Source organism: Lonchura striata, chromosome 6 (genome assembly GCF_046129695.1).
Source record: "Lonchura striata isolate bLonStr1 chromosome 6, bLonStr1.mat, whole genome shotgun sequence".
Lineage (NCBI taxonomy): Eukaryota > Metazoa > Chordata > Aves > Passeriformes > Estrildidae > Lonchura > Lonchura striata.
The window spans coordinates 27,020,009-27,037,035 of record NC_134608.1 but is presented as its reverse complement, the minus strand read 5'-3'; the positions used below and the strand labels follow the sequence as shown (position 1 = coordinate 27,037,035).

At 37.3% G+C, this 17,027-nt stretch overlaps 2 protein-coding genes across 12 annotated transcripts in view; one reads left to right on the top strand and one right to left on the bottom strand.

Annotated features, from left to right (window-relative positions):
* HEATR5A (HEAT repeat containing 5A) overlaps positions 1–16,444 on the bottom strand; it is a 64,197-nt gene extending 47,753 nt beyond the window's left edge. For 5 of the 11 annotated variants that reach the window (XM_077784040.1, XM_077784041.1, XM_077784045.1 and 2 more), the window contains exons 1-6: positions 6,915–9,071; positions 5,218–5,448; positions 4,011–4,222; positions 1,112–1,220; positions 447–596; positions 13–184 (exon numbers count right to left, since the gene is read on the bottom strand). In XM_077784040.1, coding sequence (XP_077640166.1) covers positions 13–184; positions 447–596; positions 1,112–1,220; positions 4,011–4,222; positions 5,218–5,343 — 769 coding nt within the window. In that variant the 5' untranslated portion in view covers positions 5,344–5,448; positions 6,915–9,071. The other 6 variants (XM_021539356.2, XM_021539354.2, XM_021539353.2 and 3 more) reach the window with 6 other exon arrangements.
* Positions 1–17,027, top strand: part of NUBPL (NUBP iron-sulfur cluster assembly factor, mitochondrial) — a 284,585-nt gene that overhangs the window by 159,809 nt on the left and 107,749 nt on the right. The window lies entirely within an intron of this gene.

Here is a 17,027-nt window from a genome sequence, read left to right as displayed (position 1 = left end):
CACATATTTTACCTGTTATCTGCTTAGATGTTAGAGCTCTAGCCAATATTGTGCCTAAAAGTTTTGACACGGCTAATCGTACATCATAATTGGAACCTTCAAATGATTTAAAACATAATGTAACAACACTATCCAGGTCTGTAGTCCACATAAATACTGCTTCATTCTGAAGTTCAAGAAGACACTAGACAAAAAAATGGAAATAAAAGTGTTTTGACATGGAAAAGCACTAAGTAAAAATTTTAGTTTGCTACATAATAAACCGAGTTCTCCCTAACAAAATAAGCACCTTGCTTCATACTAAAATTACTTCTATTTGTTATGCCACGTTAATATCAAACAAACACAGATAAGCAAACGATGTTTTTACTTCCGTGTTCATTTATCATTAAAACAGAATTTTATGTTTTAGGGAGCTACTTACAACAGCTATTGGAGCAGTTTACCTTAGCAGCAGCACAGCGGACAGCCATAGATCGATCTGTCAAACACGATCGGGCAGCTTTGTAAATATCTCTGTGACAGGGGATAGCAGCAGCTCCTAAACCATTTAATATATTTTGCAAAGTAAGCATGATTTCATAGCGACCTTGAGACTGAAAAATGAAAAAGAGAAATGTTTAAGTTTTGTAACCCCAAGTTCCTTGGAAATACAAAATGCCAACTACTGAAATAGGTAAAAAATGGCTGGGTCTCTTAGAGATCCATTTGTACTGAAATAAGTTAAAGCAGATAACTTGCTCCAAAACTCTATAAGCAAATGAAAATAGTAATTATATGTTCTATTGAAAAACAATAATTACAAGTATAAATCCCAATGCAAAAACTTTGAACTATAGAAAAAAATGTTCTCATTAATAATACAATTAAATTTTGTAATTTATCAAGTACTTTCATGAAACTAAAGAAAAGCTGTGATCTATCCTTTTACAGTCATAATCCATTAACTCTAGTACTTCTTTAGAATTTAGACACTGATTTTTATCTGATTTTTCACAACTTTTTTCTTGTATTTTGGTATCATGCATTTTCTCTTATTCATTGGTCCAGCTACCAGCAGTAAAAATCCTTTTATTTTTCCAATCATTTTTTAAACATGCTGTTCCAATACCTCTGCATTCTTCATTGCTTTAAGCACATTCCCAACGGTGTCAGTAAAACTGTTTCCCAAAATTCTTCCCAATTTTTTGTATAAATAGCCCAAGCATACCACCGCAGCACTAAAACAAAAGCAAATCCAAAGACGCGTGAAAATGAATGCACTAAGAGATGAAAGGGATTAAGACGACTGAAGTCATAAATGTGCAAACAGCAAAATAACTAAACAGGATGTCCCAAAAATGTAAGTGGATCATCAAAAAGGAAAAAAAAATGGTCTGTATGTGGCACATACCATCCAGAAGAAATGCAGACACAAGGATTGCTAAAGTAACTCAGATAATACAAGAATTCAGATAATACAACCTTCCAGTATCTTTTACAAGAGGAATAGTTCTCATATCCACTTTAAAGCTTAACTTTAATTTCTTACTAAGCATGCTCTGTGTCATGCTGCAGCAGAGGCTGCCAGAAGTAGTCAGGGACAGGTTTGTTTACAACTTGATGGTTGACAGTAGACTGCAAATGGTCTAGTAATTAAAATTCTATCACTATGTATCACAATACATAATAAGGAGATACCTTGAAGGAAATAGAACTATAAACCCACATCTCTTTCACTGTAGATAGATTCTGAATTTAACATTCAGATGAAACATCTGACAAACAGACTCTGTGTGATCACTGGCCTTTCCTTTAGCAAAGGCAAAAACTGCTAATATTGAGGAAAAAAAAAAAAAAGAGGTGCCTAAAGTAATGAAAGAGCATTTTCCTTTGAATAATTAGTCAATTGGTTTTGTATTGACAGATCTATATGAAATCAATTAATTTCTTGAATACAAAAAGAATTATATGTTTAATCAGCTTTCAGCTCTTTTTCAGACCTACTTAAATATGTAGACATTGCTCAGCATCCTCTTCAACAAAAGAACATTTTGCTTATTCCTCAACTGAATTCAAGTTCCACATCTATAATTTTAAATTCTCATACTGAATATATTCTTAATTTTAAAAATACATTTAATATTTACAGTAATTCCCTAAATTCACAGTTAGAAAAACAAACCTAGTATCCTTTATCTCTTATCATACTACAGTATTACTTTCATTAAAAACCCGAGTTTTGTTATTGCTTTTATCCAACTCAGTACCAACAACTTGCAATTTAAATTTTGTTCATGGTGTGCCTGGGCATGAAAATATAATTTTCTAATTTCCCTTCTATATTGAGCATCTGATGGTTACAGGTACTCTCCTTAATAAAGTAATAAGCTGCATTCATGCTGCATGACCTGTTTATCTGATTTGATAGAGTATTCACATCATGCTGTGTTTCAGTAGTAGATGAGCACCTAACTAAGGTTTTGTTTAAAATGCTTGCCTAAAACACTTTCATCTTCCACATATAGGAAAGAAGAAAAGTGATAATCTATGAGATAAGAGACCAATTTACTGGAATCTGTATTTAAAGGAGTTCCCAGGTGTACCAACATATTGTGAACTCTGATGGTGAAGTGTTGCTATGAGACAACATGGGCATGCATGCTAAATATGGACAGATGGCAAAGACAACGCTTTAATCACGATCAAAACAAAACAAAAAAAAAGCAATTTTTCTACACTGAACACCAAGCAATTAATATATTTGCAACCTAAGTTGAAAGATTTTACTCAACACACAGTTCTGTAGTTCCAATTATTTTCTGTAGCCTGTTGTCTCCATGTTGGTTCTACCAGAAATCCCTTTACCAAAACTTTTTTGAAGAAAATAATATTGTAGAATTACCCTTTTCTCCATCTCTTTCTTCCTCTTCTTACCACTGCTTACATACCCAGGAACAGGTGGTGTACACTGCTACCTCTCTCCCTCTCCCCCAGCTACTACTCTTCATTCTGGCTTTGGTTTTCTCCCATTTCTGCTTTACTGCCAGTGGCCTCCCACATCACTCTCTTCTGTACTGACATCACCCACTTCTGCCAGTGTGGCATATCACAGTTGAAGCAGGAAGACCTGCAAAACTCTGTCCCACACAACAACTCAACCCTAATGTTAATGGATATAATTGTTAAAAATGTACTACAGCAGTAATTTACTTTGCAAGACTAAGATCCTTTATAGCAAATTTATTCCTAACTCAAAAGACTGTACAAGAGGTCAACTGGAACAAGAAGGAAACAAAACAAATTATATAAGAAAATACAACTTACTCATTGCAAAAATCTATTTTCAGGAATCTTTACTTGTATTGTCAGAAACAGGTTTAGCATGCGAAGTAAAGGAGGAAGAGAGATCCTGCTATGCTTTCAATACCATATCATTAATGCAAAGGGATGTTCATCTATCTTTACTACCTTCTATCTCATCTTTAATTTGCTTCACTATAATGAGAGATGTGCATAATTTTGGGAAAGAAGGTTATTTATAACATTTCTGCACATAAAATTTGGCTTCATATTCTGAAGTTGCAGTTCATGTTTCTCTGCTCTGTTGGTAAAGCTTTTGGCATTTAGTTACAAACATTTCAGATGTTTTTAACTATATCCAGTTTCCCACCTGAATTAAGAAAAGTACTCAGCAACTGTCTTTTATACCTGAAGTTGTGCTTCACAACTGTCTGTTTTACTGCTCTTCTCAAGCACTATTACTAACTATTTGAAGGAAAATTCACCTGCCCTCTCGTAACTCTGTTATCCATTGTTGATATTCTCCCTAGCCTGATTTTCAATTGTCCGGCTGGAGACCATCAGGTGTCTTCTACTCTTTTGGTTCCTGATACTCATATACAACATGGACTACCAGCCCAATCTTTGTTTTATTACCTATTTTGTGGCAGTGAACTCAAATGAATCTCACCACTTAAACCTATCTCGTTATTACCGGATCTGAAGGTTGAGGGTAAAAACACACTTACAGTTTTGTAGGCAGATAACTCGGTGAGTCATCTTTGCTCCGAATGAGTTCATTGCATTTGTCAATTGTTTGGTAAACAGAAAAAGTGTCTCCAATGCTATAAAGTACAGCTAAATTCTTGGCAAGAAGCCGTCTGGTAGGAGGTCCTGGTGAATTGTTTAATAAAGAAGTCAATTGTTCAACCAGTTTCTTCTGATTTTCCCTTATATCAGCCTGGAAATAAAATCAGTAACCAGTTAAAGTTCAGTTACATTTAAAAGTTAGTTACAGATGATTAATTCAGATTATCCTTACTTTTCATTATTAGCACTCTGATAATGACATTCTGAACTAAAAATGAACATTTTATTGCATTTTTATACTTAAAGAAAACACATTTAAAGTATGTGACTATTTTATCCTTCTTAAAAAACCCAATACTTTTTTCAGAGCAAAATTATTGCTAGCAGTGTTTCAAGTGTATTTTCCCTGTGGCATGTCTATGCTTAAATCTTTCTCAAACAAAGTTGCCTTTCCTTTCTTTTAATGTCTGCTTTAAAATAAAAGAATTCATAGATATATATAATAAATATAGTAGCAAAGAAGAATTTTTAAAAAAGAAGATGACTTTCAGGAGCTTGAGCATTAGAAAAGAAAGAACTTCCCTTAAAACAATTATCCAGTCTTACATACATTTTTTAATACTCTTAAAAAAAAAAAGAACCTGGCACTGTTTTTCATTTAGGTATTTCCATCACAAATTAGCATTATGTTGGTTAGTTTATTATCACATGTCTACATAACCTACTTAATATACACTAAACAGTGAATCAAACAATTGGAGAGTTGGCTGGAAACAGATATTTTATCATTTAACTAGGAAAATTTAAAAAAAAAAAAACCAACAAATAGAAAGATCTTACATTCCTGCTTATGTGCAACACTAGGTGGAAACATTACTAACATTTTTCATAATGGGGCTGCAAAATCTTGCAGTAAGAATAGGAGTTAAAAATAATTAAAATTCCTTTCATTGGACAAGTGGCTCTGTCACTAGAAGGGTTGTGACCAAGAACTCATAACATTTAGAAAGCTGCTGCTAACACTAAATATACTTTTACTCCTTGTGCATACAAGACATGAGGCAAATAATATTGCAGGCTGCTTTTTTAATTTTAAACAAAATAATAAAAAGACAGGCTTTTATTCTCAAGTCTTATTACACTTACTCTGCTAGTCACTGGTAAAAGTTTTTCCAAAAACTGTAACCATTCAAAAATGAACTCTGCTTTTTGAAATTCACCAAGCTGGTTATATGCTTCTTCATTAAGTAGCAAACTGTGAGCTAACTCCATTCCTTGAAATTTTCCTCAGATCTCCCAACAGCATGGAATGAAAAAAAAATCCAACGAACTACCAAAATTACTCATTAATATCTGGCAAATCAGAAGTTTGTACATCTAAACAGGAAAAAGGGAAAAAAGTTAATAAAAAGTCAACCATCACATAATATATAGTATTAATGCTTGACTTAGTAAAATGAAAATTTGCAAAGAAAGCCTAATATAAAAAGGAAATTACAGCAGTGTTATTTGGATGTCCTTAGTAATACCAAATGTTTTTGAAAATGAGATAATGGTGTTGATGTAATATGCCAGTTGAAGTTAAATATACATCTGAATACATCAGGACTGATTTTACTTCACCTTGTTTTGCATGAAGTGAGGTTTTCTAGTCCTTAATCATATACCCAAAAGTAATGACCAACTGACCTCAAATGTAATGATTTTGTTATCAAGAACAAAGTGCAGCAAAAGTTGCAACCAACAATTAACAAACCCCTGTTAATTATATTCACAAATATAAATGCTGACATATTATTGGACATTCTCAATACCAAGCAAGGCATAAAAAGACCCCAGAATTTCACTGCTGAGCAAACCTTTAATAATCTCTTTTGGGAAAAAAGAAACAAACCTGAAAAGATTGTTTCAAACCTCAAAGTTCTAAAGAAGCTATATTTTACTTATGTCTCTCAGACTATTTTGAGAATTTCCACATTGTTGATAAGAAAACCAAGATGGAAAATAACTTCTAACGATATCTTCCCCCACCCCCCCACCCCCCCCCCCCAATATCACCTCAAAATATAAAATAGAATATTCTGTAGACTTCACAAATAAAAACAGTCAGGGAGATTCTGGTAAAATGTCAACCACATTTTAAACTCCCAAGCAAGTTATCCTTTTCAGAGGTCACTAAGACTGCTGAACACAATTTTTTCTATGCAGCAAAAATATTACAGTGTAAAGTGATCCCTCAAATAGTAGATAGGCAATACAAAGCATTGCTAAATAATTCAGTACTCAGGATGTCATCAAACACAGAGCCAAAGGTTACCTTTACCACTTTTTACACATTTTTATTAAAATTTACTCACAAAAAAAATTAGTTATATTTAATTTATCATTATGAACTTCAAATCTAAAAACTTCAGCTTCAAGTCTACCTAAAATACCAAGGGGCTTGACATGGGACCACTCTATAAAATGGCAAGCAGATCTAAATATACATAGCACATTATACCACTACAGATTTTGTCCACCTAGGTACACAGAAGTTCACAATTTATCAGTTATCTCACTCCGACAACACTCACATAATTTAGCTCTCACATTTTTTTAAACATACAAAAAAAAAAAAAACCAGGATTAAGTGTAGTTGCATCACTGCTCAGCATGAAAATTACATGTTAAGTCACAAATGCTCCATTTTCCCCTCATCCAAGGCCTGTTCTAATGTCTACCATATCTAAACCACCTACCACCACAGCAACTTACCCAATTTACATACCCAGGATTACAACTCAATTGTCTTCCCTAACTGAAAAGATCAGTTTGTTCTCCGACATTGGCACTTAACTTACCTAGCAGATAATTTATCCTCATTGTAAAAACTGTCTCTCTGCTACTCCAAGCTTTTGTATAAAGGATGTTAAGAACTCGATTTTCTATGAAAATAATTAATACAAAGATCAATGTTAGGAATGAAAGCACATAAGATACAAGTGTTTCTACAGAAAACAAGAATTCCGAAGTCTTGCAATATCATCAATGTTTATTAAATCATAGCTCACCAAAAAAGACTGGATGAATATTATTATCTCTTTATATGCTACATTTAAATTGGCAGACCCACCACATGCACCACACAACTGGGCTCATTTAACTACTAAAATCACCTTTCTCATTTCTGTTTTGTTAACTCAGTTTAATTCTAAACCAGTAAAAAGTTAGTTTAAACAGCATCATAACTATAATAATTTCTAGAAATATTATCCAACAATCAGCAGAACTGCCAAAGGTGATTCAACTGTTCTGAAAAATTAATGTACAATACTATCAATACATGACATGAGGATTATCAACCCATTCTCCTAGCCTCCAGATATAGTTTTAGTAGTAGAACTCATGGGCAAAAACATTTCCTTTCAAAACTCATTAAACTTGAACTTGTTCTGGTAGGACATAAAATACAGCTTGCATGTTATTTTAAAAGTATTCACTTTTCAATCACTCTTCAAAAGACTGATGCTGAAAACAAATAAAAAGCACATGTGCATATCAGAATAATCCACACTTCTTTCTGCCTGGTAAACCAGTGTTCAGCCTGCTGAAGAAAAGATTCAAGATGACCTCACAGCCTTCAAAAGGGTAGGTGACCAAGAGGATGAAGACATATTCTTTACTTTATAATAAAAACAAGGAAGTTTACCTCCTGACACAGAAAAAGATTTTCACTGTTAGGACTACTGGCCACTGCGACCAGTATCGAGAAACTGCAGAACCTGCACCCTTGGGGGTTTCTAACACAAAGCCCTAAGCAACACTATCCCAAGTTATTATTGTAACTTGTTTCTAAATGAAACACTCCAATTGTATAAGCACACACTTGCAAAACCAATATAAATTTATTTGGTTTTGGCCTAAATTAAAGAAAGAAAAAATGTTCTGGTGCAATTGCTGATCTTTATAATGAACGCCTGCTAACATGACCAGAAACACTACTATTTCTCAAAAAAAAAAAAGACTATTAGGACTGACTTACAAAGGCTGACTGCTTACTATGCAAGGATTAGTTTTGTAGAAATAGAACTGTCCATACAGGAAAAAAATATTCAAAAATCCCAGGCCTGATCTTTCCACTGCTGATCAACAAGCAAGCCTTAATTCCACAAACCTGTATAGAAAGCACCATACTCCTTACCCTATGAAAAAACTTATTCCAAACACTTATTGAGTTTCCTTTCAAAAAGCTGTAAGCCTGCACACCAGGGACACTTATGAAGTTTCAAAAGTAATGATAAAAAGAAGGGCACATGGCTAGAAACTTAGGAGAAGCAGGGCAAGAATGTAGGGCATGAAGTTCTCCTGCAGCATACTGGTTTTGCAGAGAACAAAGCAAAAGGCACAGGGCTCACAGTGCAAAGTTGAACACAAGCACAGAACTTAGGAATGACCTGCATTCAATTAATAGTAAATATGTCCTTGTTATGTATACAAGATGTTTCCAGGCAATTTCTAAGGAGAAGAAAACATCAAACCCAAAGCCACACTGTCCAGACATGGGTGAGACTCTGTTCTAATTGAAGGCATAGCACAGCCATGCTCTGGGCTGGTCAAGCACCAGGAAAGAGAGAACATTCTGTCAGCAACTGGAGCTGCTTGGCCATTGTCAGCACCAGTAAATCAATGAAGTACAACCTAAGCATGTAAAGATGCACCTTTATTTACAAGAAACCCACATTTAGAAATGCTGAATTATTTGATAGTGCTTTTCCCCTGGTGGTGTAATTTTGACACTTCTCAATATGAAAAAAAAGTGAAATTTAATTAAATGAGATGTATGCTATGCCATCAACCAAAATAAAAAGTCATACATGACTGATAAAATCTTCATTTACCAACCAACATGATACACCATTCTTTTGGTTTTGTTTTTAGGTAACTGAAGCAATTACAAGAACAATTTTCCCATCAGTACTACAAGAAAAGATCAATCAAAAATTCCTGTTTTTTTTTTCCTGTGAGCTAAGTTTATTTTACATTATGCTACAAAACTGGCACAAAGATTTATTGGCTAAGGCAGAAGTTGTTTCTACTTACTAATTTTTTTTTCATTTATCAATTGACAATTTGACAAGCAGAATTGTTCAAGACTGGTCAGAAAAGAGCTCAGAAAAGCTCTTGGAGCAATCACTAGATGGAATGCCACCCTGTAAATTGAAAGAAATACAGGGTGCATCAAGCATTAAAAGGCAACAGCAACTGTATTGTTGAAGTTTCTGACAAACCTCAATGAGAAAAAAAGGACCTGTAGTTTTTAAATAAAAGGTGATTCAACCAGGGTAAGACTGATCTGAGTAGATAACTTCAGCTACTGTCTTTCAAATATGAAAACCAACAGACCACCCATGATAAAGTTATAACAGAGAGAGAAACCTAGATAGATCTATTATTTGGATCAAGTTTATTCCAAGCTAGGTAATCTCCTCAAGCTTCAAAAGATGAGGGAAGCAGAGCATAGACTGCTGTGTATCTTTCACATGGAAGTCTAAGTAAAAACTGTAACATTACCAATGAAAAAGCTATGAGCAATAACAGTAACTTAATGAATTTCACTCTTCCTCTTCCTTCCAACTCTTGACATATTTTGCTTATGCACAAAAAAATAAGAAGTACCAAAAAAAAAGTAATCTGCAATAAAGCAAACTCCTAACTGGTCTCTCACTAAAAATCAGCCTTCAAATTATGACTCATTGTTTCAGTGAAGAGCGACACAAGTAATGGAAACTACCCCACAGACCAAGTTTGTACTTAAAAATTTATTTTATTTTAAAATTTTTCACATTTCATCTCTGATCCACCAGTTTGACTCGCTTTGCCAGGAACAAGTGCTGCTCAAACAGAAATCTGATCAGCCTCAGTTCTCTGAGCAAGAGGCTCAGGTGAGAATCTAATGCACAATACAGATGAGGGTCTAAGTCTTTATACCTGCTTTGTAGTGAAGAAAATAAAGTGCCACTTAGCTTACCTTAATAATTATTCATATATTTCTAATTTCAAAAGTATTAACATAATTCTGCAAAAAATCTGATATAAGATAATAAACATGTGGATTCAATTTTGTACCAATGACTAATCTAGCAGAGACACAGTGCATAGCATTCCTTTAAGAAACTACTGCTGTTACTCATTGACAGTAATTAGTAACAGTAAAAAAAATACAATTAATAAGAGTCATGATTAAGATTAAAAATGACCAGTAATAATAACAACCAGTGTTTTCATAACAGCAGCCATTGGGCTGACTACACAATCGATGCCATAACCATCCCACTGCTGAAAAACAGAGCTGAAGCACATTCGCTAGCTTCAACATGACCCTCACTGCACCGCAGTGGTATTTTAACTGACTTCAAATTCAGGTTCTTTTCTTCAGAAAGCAAGATTCATTATCATCTGCCTAACAAGTGAACCAATACGTTTAAGAGCAAGCCTCCCAGCCCGACACGTTCAATTCCAGCCATTAACAGCTGAGATCAATGTTACTCCTGCAGCACTGTTTAAAAGTTTAATGGGATGATCGTTAGCAGCGCATCTGAGCTGACTGCACGGAGACATCGATGCCCAAACCTTTGTCACACCCTCGCAGGGACCTGTTCACTGCCTTCCAAACATAAACACAACTCCTGCCCAGCTCCCTTGGACTTACTTCTGACAGGAGAAACTGAGTATGATGGTCTTTGCCAGCTGGGCGGAAAGACCTTAAAGCACCAGCCAAATGCAGCTACTAATGAATGAAACATGGACCAAAATCCAATAGTTACAGTGTACTGTTTATGCTAGTAGGCAAAAATAAAGAGGCACCCACGTCTGGAGAAGGCAAAAAGTGCAGGTTCAAACTCCAGCAACTTCAAATGGGAGACATGATGGCCCAGGAAATTTATAGCACACACTGAAATAATCTGATTTAAATAAGCAACAATTACAGGATCTCAGTAATATCATAAGGACTAAAAGACCTAAAATTTCAGCTTAAATGAGTTTGGAGTTTAGACACTGGAAATATAATAGAGTGGGAATATTCAATAGATAAATATGTTGATAAATAATGGAAACCAAGGAGCCTTTGTTTACTTACTGACTTCGAGAAACTATTCTCAACTAACTCACACCAGCAAAGTCTGCCTCAAAATCTTCAGTTAGAGAAGGCAAAGCTAAATAAAAGAATCAGTGTAAGTGAATCAGTACTTCCACATCCTTTGTGTGGCAGGATCCCCATCATTCAGCCAACTTGTACCTTTTTTCTATATACACAAGCTTTAAATTTTTTCTCCACAGTTACATTGAGCAAGAGCACGTAACTGCTGGTCCCAACATAACAGTGACCCCTCTGTACATATTTGACGTTCAGTAGTGCTTATCACTCTCACCCATTCAGTCAACCAAAAAAAAAAAAGAAAGAAAAAAAGAAGCTGGGAATTTCATGTGCACTTTTACTGCTTTCTTGTATGCATGTTCAAAGAAACATACCATCAGATGTAGAAAATTTGAGCACCAAGACAAGATGAGAGGTGAGGAAGAGACAAAGAGAAAGTTAACTCCCCTGAAGACTGTTTCTTTAGCAGAAACACTGTTTGACTGATGAAATACTTCGTGAAGAGGTTTAAGAACAATTTATGAAACCAGAGCCCAATCTTTCAATGCATACACACACATACTGGAATTTGTCACTGATTGGTCTCATCAATTTGAGCCAAATTATCCTTGGCATCGAACTGACAAATGTTTTTCATCCAAAATTAATACAGAACCATAAAAATGCCAGGTATTTTGTAGTGTTACGTTACATTGGGCAGCAGTAGAGAAATTTAAAGCCAGGCACAGAAAAGATGGGACCAACAGTGACGTTTTGACAGCAGTTTGCAAGAAGAAGCCACAAGAGAAAGTCATCACAAGACTACAGCTCAGAGCACATGGAAAAGAATACCAGGCCACAGAGAAGGTCCAAAATTTTAAGGCCCTTAAATCAAGCAGAACTATAACTCCTAATATCAAATTTTGAGTGCATTAGCATGTGAAAAACACAGCAAACAAATCTCACGGTTGAATACTCCAATGTTTTATTGTATATTCTATGCAACAGTGGGGCTCAGTTTCCCTCACATATCCTCTTTAAATAAACATATATACACATTTGCATCACACATTGCTTATCCCAAACAGCAAAAAGCAATTAAGAATCTGTCTGATTATGAGCAACAAAAAATAACAGATGATAGCACAGCCACTTCCTCTAGTTATTGCTGAAGATTTCAGACTAGGACAACTTCCCCTTACATTATATTTTTGTATGCAACTATCCTGTTTAGAAATATGACTCTGAAATCATAGATGTTGAAACAAGATACTTTTCTTTCAGTCTTTCCTCTTAATAGTGCTCTGGATGAAGAAATTTGCCACAGGAATGCTATGTGTCTATTCTTTCACTGAAAACTTGGTAGCATTTACACAGGAACCTGTTAAAGATACAATCCAAGTGCTTCTCCATATATTGTATCCTCCACATATGCAGGTCTTGCAGTGTTCCCACAGCATTTCAGGCTGTACTAAAGGACAAATATCATGCAGCCCAAACAGAATTCTTGTTAACTTCTCAGCTACTTCCATTTGTGTTGCAAAACAAAGGGGTTTGTATTTTGATGTTTTGTGAACCATGATGCTCACACAAAGTACATGTTTACTCCCTCAGGAACAGTTCCAAATGACTGGTTTTCCTACCAAAATGCTTATCAAATGTTACTGATTTCCAAGTTTTGGAGGAATTACCCTGTATCTGAAAGAGCAATAAACCTTAAAGGCAACAAAGAGCTAAGTGAAATCTACGAGAATTCTTGCTCTGAGCTTCCTGGTTTTAAAACTATTCACTCAAAGAATGTGACCACCCACAATCCTCACACATAACAGTGACATTGATAAGAACTACAACACAATATACATTTGCTGAAGTGTGAAAGAAACAACAAGACAATGTCTTCTAGGAATGCTGAATGATTTCTGTGAAGTTTTGAGGACAAAGCTTGACATAATTTGAGAAAAATACCCTGAACAAAGTGCCTGAAAATGCAATAGCTGTTTTAGCAATGCAAAATATTAAAGACATTTTGAAAAAACAATTTAAATATATTAATTCATAGTATTAAAAAGTACATACACTTTGCTTTCATGTTTCTTATTATCACTTTAATTTTTATCTCCACGTGAGAAGAATTATTCCAGAAAACCAAGAAACAGCAACATTCAGTAACTGAGAAATATAAACAACCATTTCCTGAGCTCCACAGTGGGCACTACTGGCATACTCTGACCTCCCTGGCCCTCACAACTCTTGAGTATTATTCAGGTTCATTTCTGAAAGTTACAGTCAAAAGATAAACTTGGTTCCATTATAGGGACCTCAGAACATTATTTTGTTTGCAGTCAACTGGGCAAATTACATACCAAAAATTAACCAATGCTTCTAATAATCAGAAAAAGGGTATCATATCTGATACTGACAAGGTTAATTTAAAGCATTTTCTTTTTCCCCAAAACTAGACTAAGTAAACTTCAAAAAGCTACTTATAACTAGTTTTAAGTCTGAATAAAAATGCATAGGATTCTTCGTGTTTATTTCTTTGCAGATTAAAAACCTGGTGTGATAGCAAGGCAAATGCATCAACACCACAGAATTATAAACATCCATCTGCTGACAATAATATATACCAATTTCAATATATGTATGAAAATAGCTTTAGTCCTGAGAATGTTGTAGAAAATCTTATGTATCTAATATAGACAACATATACCAAACTAAGTATGCTGACAGGGTGGGGTTTGTTGTTTGCTTGTTTTTGATTTTTTTTATCACAATGACAGAAGTTTCAGGAAATGAAATCACTTGTTAAAATGTTAAACTGACTTACAGTAGGTGATATATATGTATATGGATTATCCAAAAAGTAGGTTGATTTTAGCCACCAATCTCTGTTAAGGTAAATGCTGAATCCAGTCTAGCTTAGCATTAAATTAAGCCACAGGGAATTTTTATTGAATATATACTGAAATCCCAGAAAAGGATACTTATTTTTCCTGAAAATCACTATAGCTTTTACTATTATTAGATTTCAACTGCACTGAAAAACCAACACGGAAATTTAGCAGCAGCAGGAGAAGCCCTCACAGATGCAAACTCTGCAGGAGACTTGTTTGGCAGATCAGAGAACACTACCCGGGCACAAACCACTGACATACCTCACTGCAATGGTTCATTCTCTAAGTATTTTATGTGGCTGTTCCCCAAAGAAACTCCAAAACAGCTCAAAAATGTAACTGCCTAGAGAGGTTTAAAACCTTTTCAGTGTGCAGTGTAGCTAAAGATACACTGTGTGTCTTTTTAAAGGTTCTGCTACCTGAACCCAGTAAATATAGGTAAAAGATGAATAGAAGAAACATCCTGCATTCTGAAAATATTTCTGTGAGAAGGTGTTTCTAATCTCCTGCCTCGGTAGGGTGTTCTGAATCTTAAAACAGAAGATCATCCTGCATCGATTAATAAAGTTTTTGATGTGTTTGCACACAACATCATTAACTAGTCAGTAAGTCAGATATTTTCCTGACTACAAAAACAATCCTATATTCAATAATCAAGCACAAGTTTTGAATGTATGGCTACACTTACTGTAACAGTAAACTGGCTTCCTCCCCCCAACTCCTCCTTTTCATTGTGTGAAACCATCAGGAAAAGAAACCCAAGCTCCATTCATCACACAACCAGAAGTAACCTATCTTCTGTGTCTCAATTGTTATTCCATACATGGATTGAGACTTACATACCCTGTAGCAAAACACTAAAGCATACAATGTAGCTTGACTATTTCTGAAGACAGGGAAAATATTTCTGGAATGTGAGACTAAAATACATGTACAGTTCATGGGCACAACTGCAAACACCTAATCCTACTAAATCAAACCTCAAACTCAAAGAATCACTACAATTAATGAATCCAAATTTCAAAGGATATCAAATTTCACTTATAGAAACACAAAGCTGAACTCCACTTTTATCTGCCTTCCTCATCTTCTATCATCCTTCCACCCGTATTTCAATAAACTTTACACTTAACTAAACTTACCACACCTATTACTCTTTCCCACATTCAAAAATGTCAACACGAATGTAACTTTATACATTTTACATCCCTGTGCAAGGTCCTTACCAGTTATATGGTGTAAACTTAGCCGTTGTCCTATCCAGACAACCAGGAATTCAAACTGCAAAAACTTACGATAACATTTCCGGATATCAGAATTTCCAATATTGCTACCCCTCCCAAAATATTCTGAATTACCAATGTTTATAAGAAAATACAAAACCAGACCCCAAAATCATGGAACCTCGGTGCGAGCGGATGCCAAAGCCCTGCCCGAGCCTCAGGATCCGTACTGCCCCGCACCGGGCGAGCATCCCCGCTCGCCCACCCTGAGCCTGGCGGCACGGCCGCCCCGCCGCCGCTCCCCGTGACACCCGGGCGGCGCCCGCCTTCGCCCCCTGCCCTCCCTTCCCTGCCGGGGCTGAGAGCTGCCCGCAGCCCCGGGGAGCGGGACGCGGCGGCACGGGCTGGGCTGGGCTGCAGGAGCCCGGGAGCCGCCCGGCCGCCGGCTTTGGAGCTGGCCGCGTGTGTGACACCCACCGACCCACCTGGTGGCTCCGGGCGTGATCCAGCACTTTTCGGGCGCAGGCCTCGGGCAAGCACAGCCCCGCAGGAGCCCCGGCTGCGCCCGGCCCCGCCGCCCCGGCCCCCCCCGCCCGCGGTACCTGCCGGCCGCAGCGCTCCCGCGCCGCGCCGCGGGCTCGGCCCCGTCCGCCCGCCCTCCTGCAGCGCGGCGGGGCGCCGGCTCCTTGCCGAGCTGCCGCCGCCCGCCGCCGGCGAGGGGGGAGGAAAGGGAGGAGGAGAGTGAGGGCGACTCCGGTGCTCAGGACTGTGCAATCGGGCCCGGAGCCATCGAGCGCCCGCGGCGGCCGGGAGGAGGGCGGGAGCGGCCGGGTGCCGCGGTGCCGGAGGGGACAGAGTCACCGCCCGGGGCGCTCCGAGGCTCCGCAGCCTCCGGGGCATCAGCGGCTCTGCGCTAGGGGGCCACAGCCGGGGGCTCGCGTCCGTGCTGCCCCACCAAAAACAGCAACGAAAGGTCCCTCTCGGTCATGCTTTGTGAAGGTAACTCAGCTGGCACTGCTGGGATTTGTACCTGGCTGTGATCAGTGTCTGCCATGGCTTCCGATTTCCACTCCGCCCCTCAGGCATCCGCGTCCGTACTTCTCTGGGAGGGCCCCTGGCCACTGCATAGGACAGTAACAGGAACACGCCCTTTATATTAAGCGTTCTCGAATTCAACGTTTGCAAAAGTTGTTACTCCTGGGTTTCATCAGTGTAAACTGTGATCCCAAATTGGGATATGGATTGACATGGAATCCCAAGTCGAGAAGTAATTCTGTGTCTTACAGACAAGGTCAGTTGAAACTCCAGGAATTTCACCTCATTTCTCCTACTGCATAGATGGCCCTGCTGGAGGACGTGGCTTTGTCACCAGGAATTACTTCCACCCTTCCAAATTTTCATTAGCGAACTCACTGGTCATGAGAAAATATAAATTGGAAGGATTTTCTTTAATGTATTCTGTGATCAGTTTAAGTTCTCTCTTAATAAGAGGAAAGTATATCTCTCTATAATTTTTAGTTTTAAAATAAACAATAATCTTATTGTAGTTTTCCAGCTGATGCCCAGCTGTGTTTGGAATCCAGGACCCAGAATTCTCTCCACAAGCCTGTGTTTTCTGGGACTATCTTCTTTTAACTTGTGCAAACAGAATCTCAGGACATGAAGATGGGAAAAGACCTGTAAGATTGAGTCCAACCTTTGACTGATCACCACAGTGACAAC